The sequence below is a fragment of the Mesocricetus auratus genome, unplaced genomic scaffold (assembly GCF_017639785.1).
Source record: "Mesocricetus auratus isolate SY011 unplaced genomic scaffold, BCM_Maur_2.0 Super-Scaffold_100023, whole genome shotgun sequence".
Lineage (NCBI taxonomy): Eukaryota > Metazoa > Chordata > Mammalia > Rodentia > Cricetidae > Mesocricetus > Mesocricetus auratus.
This window is the reverse complement of record NW_024429204.1, coordinates 11,198,734-11,222,171: the sequence shown is the minus strand read 5'-3', so window position 1 is coordinate 11,222,171 and position 23,438 is coordinate 11,198,734. Positions and strand designations below refer to the sequence as shown.

The 23,438-nt window shown below is 34.6% G+C and overlaps 1 protein-coding gene across 5 annotated transcripts in view; it reads left to right on the top strand.

The window, feature by feature from the left end:
- Nucleotides 1-23,438, top strand: part of Csmd3 (CUB and Sushi multiple domains 3) — a 1,035,998-nt gene that overhangs the window by 917,157 nt on the left and 95,403 nt on the right. For all 5 annotated transcript variants that reach the window (XM_040730388.1, XM_040730387.1, XM_040730386.1 and 2 more), the window contains 6 exons: nt 13,786-13,904; nt 14,950-15,019; nt 17,893-18,009; nt 19,694-19,903; nt 21,745-21,933; nt 22,573-22,750. In XM_040730388.1, coding sequence (XP_040586322.1) covers nt 13,786-13,904; nt 14,950-15,019; nt 17,893-18,009; nt 19,694-19,903; nt 21,745-21,933; nt 22,573-22,750 — 883 coding nt within the window. The remainder of the gene's footprint in view (nt 1-13,785; nt 13,905-14,949; nt 15,020-17,892; nt 18,010-19,693; nt 19,904-21,744; nt 21,934-22,572; nt 22,751-23,438) is intronic.

The window sequence follows — 23,438 nt, the reverse complement described above, 5'->3', positions numbered from 1 at the left end:
CTTTAAAGAACAAGACTATTTGTCTCTTTTACTGCTCTACAAGCTGTTCAAAGGCAATAGATTTATTTAAACCCATATATTCTAAAATAAATATTTTCAGTGCAATGCTTTGGGTTCAAGCTGATCTCCAGTACAAATAATTAGGAATAAAACATTAGCAGGATATTAAGAACAATATTATTTCTGAAATTATAAACCAGCATCCAAAAAGGAAATGATAAGCAAATATTCCAAGCAGTGTCTTATTGATCATCCCCACAGTGACATGAAAGGTCACTTTTAATTGGAGCAAAACTCTACAATCTTCCTGGATTACAGTAAACAAAATTGTAAATACCAGCTAAAGCTAATACTGTAATAAAATCCCATAAATATGATAAATAATAATTTTATCAAATCATAACTTTGGAAGATAATGACCTTTTTGAATGAAATAAATAGTATCTGTGATGGTATTGTCTCATAGAAACGGTCCAGGCACATGTTGTTTTTTTAATCAAAGTCAGTGATTAAATTAAAATCAAAATGATAGGATGTCGTGCATTGAAGTGAAAGGATGACGTGTAATAGATTACAAAACAGAAGCTACACGTCATGCAGAAGTGGGAGCAAGTAGGGTGGAGGGCAGGAAAAGAATGAAGATAAAGGAGAAAATGCCACTGACTTGTAGGTAGTCTGCCAGTGCCCCAGAAGCCAAAACTTCTCTTAATTCATCGCAAGGACTTTGGAATAGTCATCATATTTTACTTGTGTTTTCTCATCAGCAATGTCACCAGCATAGTATTAGTGAACTACTGAGTTCAATTCTAACAGAAGGATGGTAAGGAGGGTAAGACAATTTAAAGATTAACTATAACTCTACAGAAGTAAAATCACTAAATTCTTCTCTGGTTTTTCAGGAGAAACATGCATAAAAGAAGTCATGACAATAGTTTTAGCTCCAGTTAGAAAGACGATCTAGGAGGAAAATGGGACTGGGGACCAATAACAAGTGTTGTGTCCAGAAGGGACCAGGAAGGGTGACTGCCCCTCAGTCGGGGCTCAGGGATATGACTTCATACAGTGCCCTCTACCCAAGCAAAGTCACATCTGTTATTTTCAGGTAATTCATTTTGTTTATGGAAGAACACATACATTTCTATCAGCATTTAAAAATAAGGTTTTTATTAATGGACAACTATCTTGTTTGTGATAATATAAGAAGCTGTCTCTTGTTGAAGCAGATTATTAACTAGACTTGTTTCTCTCCACCATACATACTGAAAAACACTTTGAATTAGACTGTCATTACAAAGTCACCCCAAGGTTCTGTTAGGGTGGTATGGTTTTTTTCAGTCCTAGCTCTGAAAGTAGAGATTCCCCCTCCCCACCCCTATCTTTTTTGCTCGTTTTGTTTCTTTGTTTGTTTGGTTTTTCCAAGACAGGGTTTCTCTGTGTTGCTTTGGAGTCTGTCCTGGAACCAGGCTGGCCTCAAACTCACAGAGATCCACCTGTCTCTGCCTCCCAAGTGCTAGGGTTAAGGGTGTGCACCACCACCACCACCACCACCCAATGTTTTCCTCCTTTTTCTTCTATTGTAATTCTTTCTTTCACATGGTGGCCCAAAGCCCCATATACTTTCTCCTGCACTCTGGACTTTTTCTCTCTTTCTCTGAAGCCCTCCACTTTGCCATGTGGATGCTTCTAGATGTCACGGTTGTTACTCTATCCCTCCTTTGGGCAGCTGTCCTAAGTAAAGTTTCCCTGCCTGGGGTTTGTTAGGAGTAGCAGGAGGCGATGAAGGAAATAAGAGAACACACTATGAAATAAGAGAACACAGATTTTAAAAAAACCTAAAAATGGACACATAGTCATTGCACGTACTTATAGGAACATTGATATATATCAATGTATGCCTATACTATGTAGTAATCCAGTTAGGGTCATTGGTACACATCACATTAAACATTTATGTTTTATTTGTTAGGATATTAAGAAACTTTTGAAGTTTGGAAAAACACAGTTCAGTGTTATCAATCACTGGCACCTAATGGACCATGCTGTGGAATATTTACTCCTGCATATCTAAGCTTCTGTAGTCATTAGCCACCATCTTCCCGCCCTCATATCAACCTTTACTACCTCTTACATATGTAGAATTTCTACTTTTAGTAGATCAGTTCTTGTGTTCTCACACTTGAATGAGGGCACCATGTATTTGCTGTACTGTGTCTGGCTTATTGCAATTAACATAATGTTCCCTCTTCTATTGCCACAAATTACAGGACTTAAGTAGCTTTTAAGGGATAAATAAGGTTCTATTGTGAATATGTGTCATGTTTTCTTTTTTTTTTTTTAACACTTAGGTTGGTTGTGTATCTTGGCTGTTCTGAGTAGTGTTGCAATGGGGAATAAGATATTCTGTAATTTTCAATTTTCCTTTCTTTGGGCGTATAGTGGCAGCAGAATTGCTGTCGTTTCATTGTTTTGAGGAATGTCTATAATGTTCTTTATAACAATTTTGATAATTTACACTTTTACTCGAGAATTAGTTACCTACACATAGCAAAAGTGGTTATGCAGTTGGACATTTAAGAAAAACAATTGAGTAATGTTTATTATATGAGATAGTTAAATTAATTTTTTGGTATGTAGAGAGCTTACCTATTGCTCTGCATGTTTTTGGTAATTCACTTTTGGAATCACTGAAATAAATGTTCTGCCCTCAGGGTAACATAAGGGAGGAAACACAATGGGGAAATTAGAATCTCATAATATCACTATGAATACTAGCAACAGATGCAGAACACTTTGAGGTTTTCTATAAAAAAATCTTTTTTTTTCATCCAAGAAAGCAGACTTTTACTACATCCCTAAAGAAATATTTTAAAATAGTAAAGGTTTAAGGAAACAGGGCAGGTGTTCTGTCTTGGGAATCAAAAATTTGGCTAAGATTCCTGCCAGAAAGCAAAGGTTTCATCCATCTGATTTGTCATGGGGAAAAAAATGACATCTAGATTACCGATAAAACAATTACTACACAGAAAAAATTAATCATTTTGCTTTTTTTCTTTGAAACTGCAAATGCTTGCAGATAAGCTAGTTTCTAAACGCTGCTTACAGTCATCTTTCTTTTTTGTTCTGGGCGTTTTTGCTTTGGAATGTGACCTGTTGTAATATGTTCACCATTACAGCAGACAGGATGGGCCTTCCTTCTGCTCAATGCATCCTGTCTATAACGGTTAGTATTCAGGCATCTGTACCAGCCTGCCCTTGGGGTTCTGACAGGACACGTCCTCAGCTGCAGCCACTAAGAACACCACCTGTGCACATTCATTGAGCTCCCTTTCAAAAGGGCCCTGCCCACCTCCCATCTGCCTCTGCTTCTCTGCCTCTCTGTTTCTCCTTCTCCCTCCCTTTCTCTCTCTGCCTCTCTCTTCTATTCTGCTGCTGCTGCCCAGCGGCCAGTCTCCCCTCTCCCCTGCCTCTTTTCCCATTCACTTTTCCCCAAGAAAAACGCCTCCACCCAAGCTCTGTCACATGGTGTCTTTCTCTTGAGAGCTGCTTTTGTAAGCTACAATAATTTCCTATTATCAATAACTCTATATATTTGATCATTTTCTCTCATCATATCTTTGTGTTCTACTCAATAAAGTCAGTATCCTCAAACTCCTTACTCCAACAAGAACTGACTGTGTCACTTTTCTCAGAGGCCTTTAGTAATATTCTTTCATTTAAATGAAGCATGTTTATTGTTTTATATTTTTATACCCATCCTGGAACTCAGTCTATAGACCAGGCTGGCTTTGAACTCACAAAAGTCTGCCCGGCTTTGCCTCTCAAGCACCGGAAGTAAAGGTGTGTGCCACCATCAGGCAGCTTTATGTATGTGTTTAATTCATTTTTAATATAATATAGTTAAAGCAATGTTGCTTCTAAGCAAAAAATATTTAGGGTTCACACAGTTTATCTGTTCATAGTATCACTGAAGGTGTTTTTCACTCACATTTCGTGAGACATTAAAACCATAGCAAGATCAATTGTGAGCGTCCAAAAATGGCTTAGGTTCTTCAGTGCTGTTTACCACCTCTATTGTCATTATTGTAATGACACAATGAAGATCATGTTATTTTATTGTCATTATTTGATCTCCAAATCCTGCCACGCTTCAAATGTGTGGTATATGCCGAGTACTGGACTCCACATTTCATAGACACGATATTTAATTTTGGTGGACATCTATGAGTTCACATGGTAGTCCATGCCTGTGTCCCCAGCTCTGGAGCAAGGAAATCATGCCATTGGGGAATCTTTTCTGCACAGTGAGATGCTTCATCATAAAGAACCAACCAAGAACTGAAAACTAATCCTCTAAAATGGGGGATATTTCTCAGTGGTGCAACATAGGCTCTCATTTGGGGTGTTGATTTCCATCCCCACAGACACAGAGACACGGACATACACGCTTATACATTTGCAGGGAATTCATGGAAATTTATTAACCCTCTTTTCCAAATGTGAAAAGTGAAGCTTAAAGAGGAAGCTTGGTCCCAGGAGTTTTAATTAGCAAGTGTCATAGTGCGTCTCAGGAAACTTTACTTCAAAACAATTCATCTTGAATCAGTCTTTGTGGCCTTCTTCCATAATTTGCATGCGCACATTGTTTCTCACAGATAAAAACAACCACTTCATTAACTGTTAAAATCATAGCTGAGCATGTCCTTAGTGTTTAAATGTGTGAGGAATTAATTATGAGAAAGGACATCTTGACAAACCATTACAAAACAGTTCAAGCATTATTAATATGGTGATGCTACTCATCGTTTCTCAGATACTATGTATTATAATCATCTTAAGTGGCTTAGAATCTCCTAGTGACACATCTCGTGTCAGAATTCCATTTGTTTTCCTGGGATTCAGGTGAATATATGTACGCTTACGTAGCCCCTTGAGTTACCTTCCCCAACATCAATGGATAAGATTGGGCTGCATACTTTAGAAGATCCTCAGAGGAGGTAGGAATCATACCTTAATGGTCCCTGGAGATGGAGTCCTGGAAGGGCTCATTCAAACAACAACAATAAAAGGTATACGTCTTAATTTTGGTTTCTATTGCCATGAAAAGACACCGTGACCACTGCAACTCTTATAAAGGAAAACATTTAATTGGGGCTGACTTATAGTTTCAGAGGTTTAGTCCATGGTAAGACATGTTGACATGCAGTCACACATGGTGCTTGAGAAGGAGCTGAGAGTTCTACAACTTGATGCCCTGGCAACAGGAAGTGAACTGTCTACTACGCTGGGCATAGTCTGAGCATATGAAACCTCAAAGCCTGTCCCCACAGTGACAAACTTTCTGCAACAAAGCCACACATACTCCAACAAGGCCACACCTCCTAATAGTGCCACTCCCTGTAGACAAGGATTCAAACACAGGTGTCTATGGGTGGGAGGACATATCTATTCAAACTACCACAATATGTTAACAGAAGAGCCTGAACAACAAAATGATGGATGTGAATTCAATGTATCCTGGAAGGAAGGAATTTACTGGAAGGTACCTGAATATAGCCTTGTAGTCTACCTAAAGGTTCTGTCTTTGGTAGTCTTGTGACGTGGAAAGTTCTTGCTTTCCTAAAATATCCAGTCTTGTCACTCATAATATGTATTTAAGTTGCAAGATTATTTTAAAGTAAATGAGATTATCCATGTAAATTCTTTGTTAAAATTTGGTATGTACTAAAACCACCAAAAATGATTTATTGCTAAGAAGTTGACACCTACGGCAGGAAGTCAAATAGTAATTTTTAATTATTTTATTTGTGTATATAATGTTTTGTATGTGTACCACATGCAGAAATCAGAAGAAGGTACCAGATCCTATGGAATTGGAGTTAACAGATGGTTAAGTGCTACTATGTAGGGGTTGAGTGCCGGTGATCTGGAAGAACAGCCAGGGATCTTAATTGCTGAGCCATCTCTCCAGCTCCCAAGTAGTACTTTATATGCTATAATCAATTAAAAACTTAGACGTTCAACAAATACTCTCTCATGTAGAAAGAGGAAACCCATTGAAAGGTTTCTTGGGGAGTAGCCTACTTTACATTTTTGAAAGATTCCCTTAATTTTGAGAGAAAGCAAGGCATAGTATACAGGAGTCTGGTAGAGGGTATAACTTCATGACAGAAACTTTACTCTCAAGGTATCATTGAGATGTGCAAATAAATTTTGCCTGTGCAGATCATTGTGAGGTGAACAAAGAGGCCTGTAGCCGGTTAGAGAGAGACAGCATTTCTTTGGATTTGAATATTGTGATAACGTTGATTTCTAAGGTGTGTGTGTGTGAAATACCCCAAGAGCCAGACTCTTCCATTCCTCTGAGTTATAGCTCTTAGGAACTGATTTAAAATAAATCTTTATGGCTCGTTCATCCTTGTTGTGAATTGACTAAGAGGTTAAATCATTCTGCACAAATTATTCTCTTTAAACATTGTGAAGATTTACAAATAGTTGAACTAGCAGGCTTTTCAAGATTACAGAGTTAAGATGTGAGATATTATTTATAAACTTCTCAATTTCAATATATATTTTGAAATTTTGATACTTTTTGAGAAATATTATAGATACCATGTGTTTATATATAATGTAAAAACTGAGAAAAGAAGCCAATTTATCCTTCTGATAAGAATAAATAGTACTGTGAACAGGGAGACTGTTTAAATAAAGGAAATTATATTGGCCTGATATCAGAAGCTATTAAACAAATCATATTTGGGTGCCATTTAATTTTTCCCTTCAAGTTAGAAACATTATAGTGTTATTTAAGAACCCGGATTTGTATTTTAGTATTTTATGGCCTTGGCTTCTATGTGTTGCCATAAGCTACACCCCTCTTTGTATAAGGGCTATTGTTCAAGTTTGACACAGATAAATATGGCTGGACTAAATTCTCTTAGGTTTGGCACAGGCAATGAAAGTCTTTCTTTCTTTCTTTCTTTTCCATTATTTCTACAAAAGTACTGGATGACAGGAATCAGTTACGAATTTACAAGTTTTGCTTTCTGTTGTTATAGTGCTTGTCTGTTTTGTTTAAAGGAAATGGTCTCCTGGTTGTAATTCAACATCTTTGATAACTGTATTTGTTGCAAAAGAAAATACATTTAATTGGTGGGTTATCGATAAATGCATCAAGTATTTGTGGGCTTCTCCATTTGAGAATTTTCAGTTTCTAATGGTTTAATTACTTAAATTTTTATAGAGCATCAGTATTTCTAGTTTGGGTTTAAATGTTTATGTGTTTAATAAACATATGTCATTTCTTTAAACTTCTTCAGGCATACATTTAATAAAGACTATGTATGACAGATCCACAACCAACATGATCCTAAATGAAGAAAAATAATTGCTGGGTGATTGTTTTCTTTTGTTTTTGAGACAGGATCTCACTATGTAGTTCTGACTACCCTTAAATTCACTATGTAGACTAGGTTGTTCTAGACTTTATAGAGATCCATCTTCCTCTTACTCCTGAGGGCTGGGATTAAAGGTATGCACCACTAAACCCTGATTTGAGAAAATTCTGAAAACTTTCTCATTAAATCAAACATGAAACAGGGCTGTCTGTATAATTGTGGAAACACTAAATAATGCAATAAGACAAGAGAAGAAAAAGAAAAACTACAAATACAAAGCAAGTCAAATTATCCATATTTGCAGATGATTGAGAATATATATATGATATATAAAATATATATTTAATAATCACATATTATTAAATTACATATATAATTATATATTAAATTACATATATAATTATAAATATATTTTTATAATTTTATATATATGTATTCTCTTTCTATATGAGATTTCAGAAATTCCACTGGGAAACCAGAAATGATCAACATTTTTAGCAAAGTGGGAGGAAAAGCAATCAACTTCCAAATATTAGAAGCTGTTTTATGTACTACCAAGAAACATACTGTGAAAGAGATCAAGAAACCATCGTATCCACACTAGCATAAATAATATCTAGTAATAAACCTATCCATGCAGTTTATCTTCAAAGTGAAAACCTTATAATTTGCTAATGCAAAATCCTTTGGTGACCTTTGTAGCATCTATAATGCAGTGTACAGATTTCTGTTTTTAATTCATAATGGATATATTTTACAAGGAGGAACCATATTCATCAATGAGATAAATACTGTTAAGTCCTTTTGAGGGACTTTTAGATGTCTTCCAAGATCCAAGAGGACAGTCTCCTAGGTAGACTCAGGTACAACTCATATAATGAATACAATTTTCTCTGCTACTCACCAACAATAAGTTTGTTCTAAAACTTTAAGAAAAAAAGGGTGGTCTGAAGAGGTTTCTCTACTCTTTTCAGTAAGTGTAGGGCTACAGTGAATACCTCAAGTAAAAAAAAAATACTATCCCAAATTGTGAATGTCTAGAAGTTGATCTATTTGACTCTATCTTAACCATCAAAGCTTTGCTTCAGCACTATTATTTTATTGCTTTCTGTCCCTAAGCAATTTGCTTCTGCCTTAATGTGTTAGGGCTTAATGAGTTTATTTTGACAATTACTAAAATGCTCTCTTCCCTTGAGCTAATTACATAATTGATTATTTGAGAAAAACAGGGATTTTAAGATTAATTATATTTTTACTCACACTAATTTTCTTGTTGTAACTTGCATCTCATAAAGTATTAAACATAGAAACATTCCCCACCCCAATTATATTACTAGCATTTGTCATTTCTAATTTTAATTGCTACTATGCCTGAATGTAACCCATGAAATAAGGATAATTAATCTTTATAAATATATTTCATTCCTCCACCTATAAAACCCTTACAAATTAATCATAATTCATCTTCTTTGTTTATTAAAATTTTTTTCCTGTTCATCTTGTTGACTGTCAACTTTTTGAAGATACTCTGTAGCTTTTCCCTGTTCTATTGTCACTGTAAAAATATCTAGTGACATCTTAATATCAGTGCTCCTTATCCCTGTGTTCTCTTACCATAAAATGAGCTACATTTTTACTACCTGGATATGAGGGAACCTCTCAATTTGAGCCAATACAATGTGGAAGGGTTTTAATGTCATCTTAACATAATATTTACTTATTTTTCTTATTTGCATATTCCTGGAGTTGCAACATGAAGTATATTCATTTTCAAAGGAATAGACTTATGGCAGCAGGAAAAGTCTTTAATAAGCTTATCTAAAATTCAAATCAGTTTCTGACTTCTATGCCTAAAACTCTTAAATAACAGTGGGAAACTGATATGTTCTCATATCTGTGGCTTATTTCAAGGACCATGTATATATTATTTTCTTGAAATACAGAAACGTGTCTGTTAAGTCAGTGTTTTCTCATTCTATTTTATTATTTAAGGAGCTTCTGAAATCTGAAACTTAATCAAATCAACAATAATACAAACAAACAAACAAAAAATCATAATGAATATACTGGGGCCAGAGTATTTACCTTAACATAAATCATCCCTTAACCAGACAAAAAATGATCAAGATTAGAAGACAATTTATAATTGAATTTTTCCTGACTTATATTCATTTCTAACTGTTTTTTCCCAGAGCACATAATTTGAGGAAAACCAATTTGTCATTTTTTTCCTCAAAGAGAAAGATTTTATTGACTTTTGCTCCTTTTGTGCATTGTTTTCTCTGCTAGGGAATCATATATCATATGCACCGGACCTCTCATTATAATGATTTAATAAAATATATAAATTTTCAGTACTCATAGGGTCTATTATTCATAAAATAATTCTTTAAGGAAAAGTCTACATTTATTTGCTACTTTACCCTGAACTCCTACAACTTTCTATTTTTTTAACATCAAGTCATACTCTTGTCCTGTCAGATATTTATTTGGAGGGTGATTGATGTTATACCACATCAATATATATATATTGATGTATATATATTGTATATATATATATATATATCTTTGCATTATGTATATACCTTTGCATCCACAGCATCTCATGTAATGTAATGAAATGGACAAAACAAATTATTTAATGAATAAGTGAATGGCATTTGCATATCATGATTCAACATATTACTCTACAGGTTATAGTGGTAGAAGCAGTATGGATTCCTAAATAATTAATCCATGGTTTACTGCTCACTGTGCTAAAAATTAATGAGTAAACATACATAAATAAGAAAAACATGAAAAACAAGTTACAAACAAGTGAATCTCCCAAACCATTTGCTCAACCACAGTTGCCATCAATGACTAGAAAAAAATCAGAATCAGTCTTTTTTAAAAACCTGACCCTCGCCGGGCGGTGGTGGCACACGCCTTTAATCCCAGCACTCGGGAGGCAGAGGCAGGTGGATCTCTGTGAGTTCGAGGCCAGGCTGGACCGACAGCCTCCAAAACAATACAGAGAAACCCTGTCTCGTAAAACCAAAAAACAAAACAACAACAACAAAAAAAGAAAAACAAAAAAACAAAAAACCTGACCCTCTATGCTAATCAGGTGATATGTGTTAGGTGCTTTACAATATATTATTAATTGATTGATTACTTCTGAAGCAAGTAATGCCAGGAAAATTATTGGCATACTTAGCAATACAACTTTATACAAATATTCAGACTGGTAGAGTGCCTCTAATTAATGTACCCTTTAGTGAGTTTGAATGCCTACATTAGTCTCAAACTTTAACCTTTAAATTAATAAATATGATATGCCATATTATAATGCTGACATATTTTTAAAAATAATTCCCAAATAGTTTAATATTAGAAATAAGTATTTTTATTATTTTTGATAATTAAGTAATGTTTATTATTTAAGGGAACATTTGATGGCAAGTGTATGTATTTTACATAGAATGTAGAACTTTATGTACCAACACAAGTGATTCAATTTCTGTTCCTTCTCTACTTATAAACAAAGATAATATATTTTATTTACTCAGGATAGCAAGTCAAATTTGTGAATGGGATTTTTTCATAACAAAAAATGAAAATTGGATCCTTAGATTAATTTATATGTTTTCTTCCCTGTCTCTCCTCTCTACGCCTTAAAGAAACATTGAAGTCATGATGAATATAAGGACACTTATCTTCTTTCTAAGACCTGTCTATACTTCATCTGTCAATCAATCTATATCTATCTATCATCTATGTATCTAACTACCTATTTGTCTGTCTATTTATTATCTTTCATCTATCATCTGTCTGTCTGTCTATCTATGTGTCTTTCATCTATCATCTGTCTGTATGTTTATTTATCTGTGTTTCTATGTATCTGTCTAACTATGTTTCTGTCTATCACATATCTCTCATCTGTCATGTATCTAACACCTTTTATCATCTATCTGTCCACATCGAGACATATTGTAAGTCATGACATTTTATTCCTGAAGTTGTTTGGGCTGATGGAGGAATCAGGTAAAAGCAACTCTTTATTACAAATGAATACTGGCAATTTGAGAAAATGAGAGTTTAGTTTGTTCAGCCAGGGTAATGATTAGTAATGACTTCACAGCAGAAATAGTTGTGATTTTTTAAAAATATGGATTTGACTTTGAATCAATTTGATTGTTTATTTTATTAAAAAAGAAGACTAATTGATCCAATTCTATTAAAACTGATTCATCCAGAGAGGGTTCTTGAAAACCAAAGACAAAAAATTTCATTCATAAGTCTTAAAATATCTCAATTATTTTAATGCTGCCATTAAGCAGAGATTTAACCTTGATGAACTGGAAAGGAAATTGCCAACGTTTTTTGCAATACTTATTTTTTTCCTTGGGAATTCCTGTATATACTCTCTTGAGGGAATATTTAAGCACTAATAATTTTATTTGAACAGATTAATATGGCAATAATGTTAAAAACAGTATCAGATGTTTTAAATTATTTTACTGCATATTTAAAAAACTGACCACTAGGGTTCCTGACTCATCTGATTCCTTCACTGTCTTCCCTAAAACTAACAAGTTCAAAAGGACTATCTTGTGCAATTCAGTATAGTTTAGAAAAATAGAAGAGGATGTCAGTGTTTACCCCAAACTTCTTTGATGGTATTTATTATTATTTGATTCTCTTTTATTGTATACAAAATAGTTCATGTTGCTATAAATAATCTGAAAATGCAGAATCATGAGAATAATTCATGTATCAGTAGCCTTATTCAAACATGATGAGGAGTCTAATATCCATGGACCTGATTCCATGATTTGGTATCATTCCTTTGCTCAGTTTTCTCTGTGAATATATTCATGTAGGAGTGGCTAACTTAAAATTGCTATGGCTTAGTAGGCAGAGCATCTATCCATTTTTAACATTAAAATACTTTTCAACCATTTTTTCACATTTCTAAAGAGTTGTAGCACTTTGTTTTGTAATTAGGCTCTGTTGTTTTGCTGTCAGATAGTTTAGCTATCTTGCCCTCAACAAAGAAAATAACTATGGCTGCATGTTGATAGCTTTCAGTATAGGTGACCGAAAAAGGGTGTTGCATGGAAAACAAAAGAAAAAATAAAGGACTTCCCCAATATGTGTCATTGAAGTACAAGAGGAGGACTTTGGTGGGAGACAGAGTCTACTAGTCTGGGAAGAGAAATAAGGAGAGGCAGTAAAGGGTAAATAACAGCAAAGCAGGTGGATTAATATGCATGCAAATAGCTATTTTTCAGAATTTCATGGGTATACATTACGTTTACTTCATTTCTACTCTTCCATTTCCCACGTCCTGTGTTCATGACACCATCCTTATTTATTGTTACTTACAGGTATAAAGAAATACTTGTGCATGTTTAAACATGCCCATCTTAGTCCATTTGGTGTTTCTCATAGTTTTCGGCTAACCACTCATGATTAGATAACGTATCAGGTGTTTCATTGCTAGAAAAACTGAATTCAACCTCTTTCAGCAGCCATTAATTGCCTCCAGCTCTTCTTGGAGGAAAGGGCCTTGCGTGGTTTCTCCAATCCACTTGGGCATGTCAGTTGGTTTTGTCTCTTTGAATGTTTTGTTGATGTGTGACCATAGTTTTGAAATTTCATGGTTGTAGTTTCCCTGTCATTTACAGAAGATGCACAGAGGATGGCATCTGATACCAGGGATCCTGGTCTTTTGATAATCCCTTAACATAGAGACAAGCTATTTCTGTGTATCTTTAGCTGTCCTGGAACCAGCTATGTAGAACAGGCTGGCCTCAAATGCTTTTTGTTACTTTCCACACTCTCTCTCACCTGTCACTTATACCTGTTGTGACAGGGAAAATCAGTTTTCCTTAATAGAGCATCATAGGTAAATGGACAACTCCAGGTAGATCCTAATGTTGAGGAGTAGTTGACCATCATATAGTGGACTCCACAATTTTTCTGTGAGCCTTTACTTGGTTACAACTTCTTGTTTTGTTTTGTTTTTTAGTCGTAGTTTCATTTTTTTTCCAAGGCAGGGTTTCTCTGTGGCTCTGGAGGCTGTCCTGGAACTAGCTCTTGTAGACCAGGCTGGTCTCGAATGTTTTCTTAATCTGTGGGGTTCCTTGTTGTAGTGGGTGATTGTTTTTGAAGACAGAAAAACTTGGGTAAGTGAGAAGAGGGAGAAGATCTGGAAGGACTTGGGAGAGGGAAAACATATGATCAAAGGGTATTTAAACTTGAAGTGGTTTTAAATAATTAAAAATATAATGAAAAGAAAAAATAAACAAATTATATCTGTATACAGTTTAGGTTACTGAATATGCATGGCTGAAATAGTCATCACCTGAAAGTTATTCATTCTGTTCTCATTAAATATTCTTAGCAATTGGTTTGGATTCTTGTCCTGAGCCACAAACCCCAAGCAGTGGAATAAAAGTTGGAGACAGATACATGGTTGGCGATGTGGTATCCTTCCAATGTGACCAAGGCTATTCTCTGCAGGTAAGTCAGTTATAAAACCCGTGTCTCATCAAAACTCTGTCATCTCGGTGGTTTTGGAAGGTTTCAACAGATCAGCAATTGTTAGTCCCCAGGTTTTGGCATAATCTTGATATATAGTTACTTTGATTGATCCTAAACTAAACAATGTTCAGCTCATATGTAAAATATATATCTTAGAAGTTGCTCTAATGAACTAAGTTACTTTTGTCTGGATAAGTTAAAAAATACGAGTTGATAGACTGGATTAAATATTTAATTCACTTTCTAAATTTATCCTGAGTTGTGGCAGCTGACTTACTGAATGTTTAGAATTTGTAAATAATCTCATAGAATTTTGAAAACTTGTGAAAGTCCACTAAAAATTACCTTGCTAAAGAACTACATTTCTAATACATATACTGTTACTTATTTCATAAATATTTTCAGAAAGATTCAAGTAGATGGTCTCCTGAAATTTTCCATAGGTTGTGGCCTTTTGTGAAATTAACTTCTGAAAATCAAGGAAAATAATGAATTTCACATTCCAAACAATCTATTTTGTTAAAGATTAAATATGCAATGACAATATTTCTTAATTTTTATAAACTCATCAAAATTTCTTCATCTCCTTGCTCCTATAGGAATGTTGTCGATTTCACATTTTAATATGAAATGTAGTACACTTTGAAGTTTTATAACATTTTTATAAAGTAACTCTGACAGCTATTTTATGTGTCTTATCTTGCATACTCTCCCAATGTGCTACGAAGCACTATACACTCAGTCACTTTAGCAATTTTGTTAACAGTAGACTGTGTTTTCATAGGAGAATATTAAAAACACAATTCCGTGCTTACCTGGTGTATTTTTCTATCAAGACTTTGTGGGTTTTTATTTCAAATTTCATCCCGAGTATGTAACTTTACCTTTATCAAGTAATGCTACATCTCACAAATGTGACAGTGACAGCATCTACATTATCTCCATGTACGTATTACATTATTCATTCAGTGTGCTGCATTCCACTCAGTCTTTTGTCTGAACTACATTGTCTCGTCTGTTGTAGGGTCATTCTCATATTACATGTATGCCTGGACCAGTAAGAAGATGGAATTATCCAATCCCCATTTGTTTAGGTAAGTGAAAAGACTGCAAAATGTGTATGTTTTCTCAAATTTAAGACCTTCCCATTTTAATCCATGTTCTACTTTTTTTTCCCCATATTTTACGGAAAGATTATTTTGACATGTGGTGTTTTCTTTTTTAATTAAAAAAATTTACAACTTTTAATCCTAAATGCATATCGGTGGGTGAGAAAATATAGGTATTAATAGAATTGTTGGGGTACCCCAAATTGAGGAGGGTCCCCAGGCTGGATTTGTCACCCCAAGAATCAAGAGTCCACGCGCCAATTGATGCAACACGCAAGAGGCTTTAATTAGGCATCTGCAGATGGGCCTCTCGGTCAGCTTTTAGACCGATTGGCCCCGAGGTTCAGTTACAATCAGCTTTTAAAGACAAAAACCACAAGCTTTTGGGAGGGGTCCCTATCTCGTGACGGGGGAAGGGGGTACGTAACTCCCGACCCAGGGAAGTAGATGTCCTTCATATTGTAAATTCCTCAAACCTTGGCATGAGTTAATTATCTCTCCCTAAGTAAATAGTGTTATCTCCTTGTTTCCCACTAGTCTTGTTTGCCCTGGTCAGTTCTTCACAGATGGCAGCCCATAATTGGCTTTTTGTGGATTTACAGCCCTTCTGCAATTAAGGTTGCTAAACCATACATTCCATTCTGTGGCGATTTACAGCCCTTCTGCAATTAAGGTCTCTAAACCATACATTCCATTCTGTGGTATGGCCGGTTCCTGGGATGGGGTCCTTTGTTCACTTCCTAAGTTCTCTAGTGGGGTGCCCTCCCTGTTTAAGCTTATATTTTATTTCTATAAATTCAGGGTCTTACAGAATAAAATTGCTTTTACTCCTTTTTCATATTCTTAACATGACAGAAAAGTGGCAAATACCTCAGAATAAAAAGTGACTATCCAGTTGCTAACTTTTTAAAGAAAGCAAACCAGTATTATATAGCAGTAATACTTTAAATAAAATCGAAGTACAAAGTTTAAACTTCAATGTATATGCAGAAATTAAATGAAACGCATGGGATGCTTACCAGACTTTGATGTTCAACATTAGTGTATTCAAAGGTCAGCTCAATGCGAAATAGCTTTGTAATGTCTTCTTTTAGTCCCTGTTTGCTAAGAGAGCAATGCTTGTCTTTCAGGTTTCTTTGGAATATGAGGTAGAATGTGTTTAAAGTGTTCACCTCTGAACTTGGCTCACATTTTAGACTCACTGGTAGCTATTGTTGTGGAATGCAAGTTAAAGGTTTCAAAGTAGCATTTGAGCTGCTTTAAAAAAATTCTAGTAAACAAGATGGTGGGAAAGTTACTGACTAACAAATGTATCAAACAGAGCTCCATAGAAGAAAACGTAAAACTACTCACAGTGTTGTGCTGTCTTCACCATATACATAGAGAAATACTTGAGCTAAGGAAGAAAGCATGAATTAAAGTGTATTTGTGAGTGGTATACGTTGAGGGTGGTATTTTTTGTATTTTTAATTTTACTATTTGTGTTTTACACAATAAATTTAGGTTATAAATTGCAAACAATTAAGGTATTGGAAACAGAACAATAGCCAGAATTATAGAGAGAAATAGCAATGTTTTCTTTTTATTCTGCTAAAATACTCTGCTAAATGCAGTTTAAGGGAGAGAAGGGTTATTCAGTTCACATCTTGAGCATACACAGTCTACCATGGTGGGAAACTTGAGGCAGGAGTCATCTGGTCATCTTCTATCACAGTCTAGAAGCAGAGATGCTCGGTTAACTTTCACCATGGTTTTAACATTTAACAGCCAAGGAACTGATGGTTCAAAGGAGAGAAAAACTATTTTAGCACCAATGGCAACACACTTTGAAAGAAGAGTTTGTAAGAATGTTGATTCTGTGAACACATATATGTATAGAAAGAGGAAAAGAGTTTATATATGTTAGAGTATATTGTTAGGCTAGCTACTGGATTTCATACATAGATAAAACATTTCGTGGATCAGTATTTATGAAATACAACCCAGATTTGAATATGTACTGGTTGAAAACAATGAAAGGAAATTGTAAGTAAATATTTAGGTAACAGCTGTTAAACTGGACTTCTTATACAACAATTAATAGCCTTGTATTCATATTTCCACTAAGAAGGCATGCTGAATCTGCACATTTAGAGTAAGGAGTGGCTTCTAAACTGAAAATATTCTTTATTTATGTGAAATAATTGTATCTACCCTTTGTATAAAATTAAATTAGCAACTGAAACCCTTATAATGTTCCCTTAGATTATCAACCCTTCCATAACACAAGCTTACTGACTAAATTCTCAAATACATTGTGTCTTTCTTTGTTTATATTCTATGTTCGTTTGTCTTGATTCTTTTGGGATACAATGAACCTGATAGTTTTCTTAAGGTTCTTTATTGAGCTTCCTTACAAACAGGAAAAAGAAGGTTGTGAAAAAGACTTACTCTTTAATATGGCACTGACAGCTGAAACAGTTGACTTTAAGTCTAAATGACTTCATCTTTGGAAGGACTCAAACAGCAATAGATGTACTTAAGAAAGAACAACAAGCTGCCTGCATGCTTTCCACTACTGAAAGGAACATGCCCTTTTTGCTTAAAGTGTATTCATTACACAGGAACTGCTGCTCCAAGAACAATAACTAACTTAAGCTACACTTTGTTTCTTTCCGAATAATTGCACATTTCGTGCCAGTTTAGAAAAGCGAATTGCCAATTAAGAAGCATTAGCTGAGAGAATTAGGACTATACTTAATTTTATCAAATGATATTCCATTAGATGCTTTTTGAAGTTAAAGGGATTGCAATGCCTTTTTGATACGGAAATTATATAGCATAATTCTGCTTTACATGAGAATCCTGTTGTTCCACAGCTCAGTGTGGTGGTGCCATGTCAGATTTCAGTGGTGTGATCCTCAGCCCTGGTTTTCCTGGAAACTACCCGAGCAGCTTGGATTGCACATGGACAATAAAGCTACCCATCGGCTTTGGTATATATAAGTATATGAAAGAAGTTTCAATATTTATTAATGCACTTATAAGAAGTATATATGTCCAATAAGAGCACACAAAGTATTCACAAGTTGAAGTTTCATTTATGAGTATTATAAATTATGCTTATTGAGGGATACAATTTTAGTAATTTTTTCTTCAACAAAATAGATTTTACTTGGATTATTATAATAAAGATACATGGGTGTTTTTCTCTTTGTTAGTTTTTTAAGTGATACATAAGTACAAATATGAAACATGATTTCTCACACTATGAATACATTGTCAAATGGGTAAATTAATCAAATTGATGTTTGTTTTGTCATTATTTACAAGGCTTTGTTCTTTTAAGAGCATGAGCAGTTGAAATTTTATTTTCTTCATACTTTTAAGCACATAACATATTATGACCTCCAGTCACCATGTAGAAAAATGTACCTCTCCAATTTTATATTACCTGATATTGGTATTCTTCAACTGTAGCATATCCCCATCTCCTCTCTTCCCTGGCTTCCAGGGAGCTCGCTGTACTTTCTGCTGATGTAAATTCACTTATTCCAGATTCTCAGGTTTAGTGAGAATCAAGTGAGTTGTGTCTTGACATTTCAGGTTGATTCCACTTAGCACAATGTGCTCCAAGATCATCTGTGATCTCTGTTGCCAAAAATGAGAAGACTTCTTTACTTTCTCACAAACAGCATTTCTTTGTGTATATACACACAGAGACACACAGAATTTTCTTTAGCCATTCATCATGCACTAAATATGTGGATTGAGTCCATTTCCTGGTGTTTGTAAATATTACTGCAGTGACTGTGGAAGTACATGTAGCTGTTTGACCTATAGATGTCATTTCATTTGGATTGTTTACAGAAGTAGAATGGATATATAAATATGTGGAATATGTTTGTGCAAATAGTCTGAGGTAGAAACATGCATTGAGGGTAAACCTAACAGAAACTTCATGTGACATTATTTTTGTAACTTTGTAGTACACAGATAAGCCTTTTGTTTCTGGAAATTATTGAATTTATCACATTATCTTGCTATGTTAAGTCATAATTTACATCTACAAAGTGGTTTTAATATATCCCATTTGAATTTAATGTTTATTGAGTCTGAGAAGCCTATGATGAGTGTGTACTCACTGAAGAGCTTTAGCAAAGCTGAGATTTTTGTTTACAGCAAGCTCGGAGTTCAGATCTGTTGAATAGTTTTGCTGCAGTCTAATGTAGCCTCAACTGGAACTGTACTCACTATACAGCATAGGGAGTCTTGTACTCCTATTCCTGCTGCCTCTACCTGTAATGTGAGACTCTCTTGTCCCACATGGGTTCCACAGGCCTTCTCCACCCCAAATAAACACATGAACGCTATATTAGTTATAAAACTGTTGGCCGGTGATTAGGGCTTCTTATTGGCTAGCTGTGTCTTAACTATTAACCCATTTCTATTAATCTGTGTATTCCATGTGGCCTTGTCTTACTGGAGAATGCCTGACATATCCTCTGTTACTTACCAAGTGGTACAAGCATGTGTCACCATGAATACCTCTTGTGAATATGCCTTCTGAAATAAATGGGAACATACCTAAGTACAAAAGTGCATATTTGTGTGTCTGTTTCTATTTATACATGTGTGCAATAATTCCAAGTAGCACTGTGTTTTCTCTTCCTTCTTTAGGTGTACATATGCAGTTTGTAAATTTTTCTACAGAAACCATACATGATTACTTGGAAGTACGGAGTGGATCCTCGGAAACTAGTACTGTCATTGGTCGACTTAGTGGTCCTCAAATACCATCTTCCCTGTTTAGCACAACCCATGAAACCAGCTTGTATTTTCACAGTGACTATTCACAGAACAAACAGGGTTTTCATATTGTGTATCAAGGTAAGATGATTGATAAAACGTGAAAGGTAGCTCAGTGGTAGCAGTGTGGGCAAGCATATACAAGGGCCTGGATATCATCTCAGGAGTTACTGAACTTAATATAAGCATGTTGTAGTCATCATAGGAGACGAAGAATAAGCCAAGCAAGCTCCAACTGAGAAGATTTAAAAAATATCATGTACTCTACTCATGCATTTTTTTCTTGGAACTCTTAAAATACTAGGAAAAAATCAATTTATCTAAATCATAATTAAATTAAACAAGACAAAATAATTTAAAAGTGAAAGCTTGACATTGAGGATGCATTTTTTATTTTTAAGTGAAAGTGAATGAATGTTAAAAGTTAATTTTGACCTTTTGTTATGCATGAACCTATTTTGAGATAGAATGACCATGTTTCATTAGATTCATGTTGAAGAAAACATCGAATGGTTTTGGACAAGATTTTTTTAAATCCCCTTTGAGGGAAGGCTTTAGACTGAAGTTGAGCTGGGTTCAAATCCTCAGTCTCCCTGTTCAAGCTAGTGCATTATAGGTATTCTCCATTTCCTCAGTAGTATAAAATTGTTATGGGTAGTATATTCCAGAAACTCAAGTTGAATTTGATTGACAAAATGATTGCAAAGTATATGCCATCATATATATCATGAATGATTGCTCATGGCATTTATCTGTTATATTACTTCTGATATTGTAAATCTAGACATTATCATATTGATCTTAAAATGTAAAATGGCAATTTACTCAAGATAGTTGTGATGATTGAGATGGATAGAAATGTTAAAATTATGTTACATCTCTGCCTAGTCATTCAAGGGTGTCATGAATGTATGATATTTTTGGAGTTGTCCCTTGAATTCAGGGATCTTTGAGTTGCTTATTGACTTACTTTAGATGCCAACAACAGTAACTACACTTCACCATCTCCATGAAATGTAGAACTAGCTTTAATCTTCAATAAATATGCTTTTTAAAAATAGATTTTTTTCTCTTCTGTGCTACCAGAGCTCAGAACCATGTGTGTGGTAAACTCTAAATGGATAATTGACTGTGTACATGAGTATTTTGTTTGCACGCATATATGTGTACCATGTGAGAACCTGGTACAGACGTAGCTACACGAGCATGCTGGATTCCCTGGAACTTATGTTATCGATGGATGTGAATGATAATTCATCAAATACTTTTAGGATTTCATGCAACTCATAAAAACAAAATGTATTAACTACTGCTTAAAAAGCACCCCTGGCATGAAAGGAATTAGGAGAGGATCTGCCATCAATGAAAAACAAAAGGGAAACATTATCTTATGCAAAATGAAAAGAGTAAGGACAAATGTACTTCAGCATTAAACAACTCACAATAATCAAAATATAAAGTTCAGCAGAGATACTTCAGGTTGTTCATTTAGAGAAACTATTTTGAATTTCAAAAGACTGAGAATTAGACTTACATGTATGTAGTTATTTTATACCATGTACAAGTAGCATAGCCAAGAAGTGATTACATTCTATTTAGGGAATCATAATGTGTTTGATGAAAATTCTGGCTGTAAGAAGAGTTTACATCTCTATTCACGGTCATAATTTAGATAAATTGCACAAGCGGGTAAAGCAAGGATGCATTTTTATGAATTATCATTTTAAATAGGAAAATTATAGATATGAGAAGAAATTCGCATTATGCTGTCTCTGACAGCCTTCACCATAACCCCAATCAGTATTTGTGTAATAACTAACAATGAGCACTTATCCTATAGATTACTAAGTTAATAGTACTAATTTGTGGTCTTTGAAACTCAGAAAAGGAACATATCCTTCTTTCTCATTTTGATTTTCTAGCCTACCAGTTGCAGAGCTGTCCTGATCCTCGCCCATTCCGCAATGGATTTGTAATTGGCAATGATTTTACTGTGGGCCAAACCATTTCCTTCGAATGTTTCCCAGGATACACATTGACTGGTAACTCAGCTCTCACATGCCTTCATGGAGTTAGTCGGAACTGGAACCATCCACTTCCAAGGTGTGAAGGTATGCTTTTAAAATGAAATATTCTTTTAGATAATGTCATTTCTTAGCAGTTATTGTGGGGACAGTCTTCCTTGTTTTACTCCATAAGGCAAGATTGTGTACTTTCGGATTTAGTCAAGGAATTTATAGCAACAGAAAATGGTAACAAAAATCCCACACTGAATATGTATTATGTTAGTAACAGCAATACTAATATTCCAATGATAGTGGAAGCAAAGTTTATTAACATTTTAGTCACTTTATAACTTCTTTTATGTATGTGGGAGGGAAAGGGATCTATGTTTTTAACAGTAGTAGTAGGGTAAACAGAGAATCAAGATACAATCTTTTTATTTTGAGTTCTATTCTATAAAAATAATGTTGAAAGTTTTAAAATGCAATGTGTCTACCCTTGTATGCATACATAATATGAGAGAAAAGTTGTGTGTGCATTGATGTACAGTGTTTTAGGTGATTAACGAAGGACAACAAATATGCCACAAGCCTCATGTTGAAAAAATGCTTTTAAATTAGTACATTTTGTACATTCTCTCCAAGATAAAACAGATGTACTGTAACTGGTGAAGAACTATGATAGCAGTGTCATTTTTCTAGCAGACGTTTGTTACGTAAAAATTGTTTATGGATCCTTTCTCACAGCTCTTTGTGGTGGCAATATAACAGCAATGAATGGGACCATTTATTCCCCTGGCTACCCTGATGAATATCCAAACTTCCAAGACTGCTTTTGGCTTGTCAGAGTCCCCCCTGGGAATGGAATCTACATTAATTTTACTGTTCTTCAAACAGAACCCATCTATGACTTCATTACCGTATGGTAAGTCAGTACTGTTCTTTTTTGCTTGATTAAATTATGAATGCAATTAGGTCAAGATGAAAATAAATCCCAATTATTTTTATTACTATCTACCATCTGACATTTGAACTGCCTGCATGCTAACTAAGGGAGGCAGTATGACTTTTTTGAAGAGTGATACAAACATGACAAATAGATTTTAGAATATTGTTGTGTAAAGTAGCAGAAGCCTCATGAGTGAAAAAAAATTGAAGTCATTAGAAAATGTATAAGGCATGCAGTTGTCATAATATGTTTAAGGAAGCCCTCTATTAATAAAATCTGGTGAAATTTAAGATCCCCTATTCATATCATGATTGTATTATATGGTTATTAAATTCTTGTCATAATAATTTATTATGTGGTATAATAATTACACTATTATTGTATCAATTGAAGCAACTTTATTAAAAGTATAAAGAAAACCTTTGAATTAATCACAGACAGAAGCCCCATGTGAGTTTTAGGAGCACTAATTGTAACAGTCTTTGATTCTCAAGATTGCTGTCAAAGAAAGTAACAGACGTCACCACAACCTTAAAGAGATTCTTAGTGCCAGTTAAAACCTAAAGTCAATTCGTTGATTACTGTTAATATAGGAACATTTCATCTAGGTAAAAATATAACCCATTTTTGTGTTTCATATTTTAGCATGTTATCACTTGTGTAG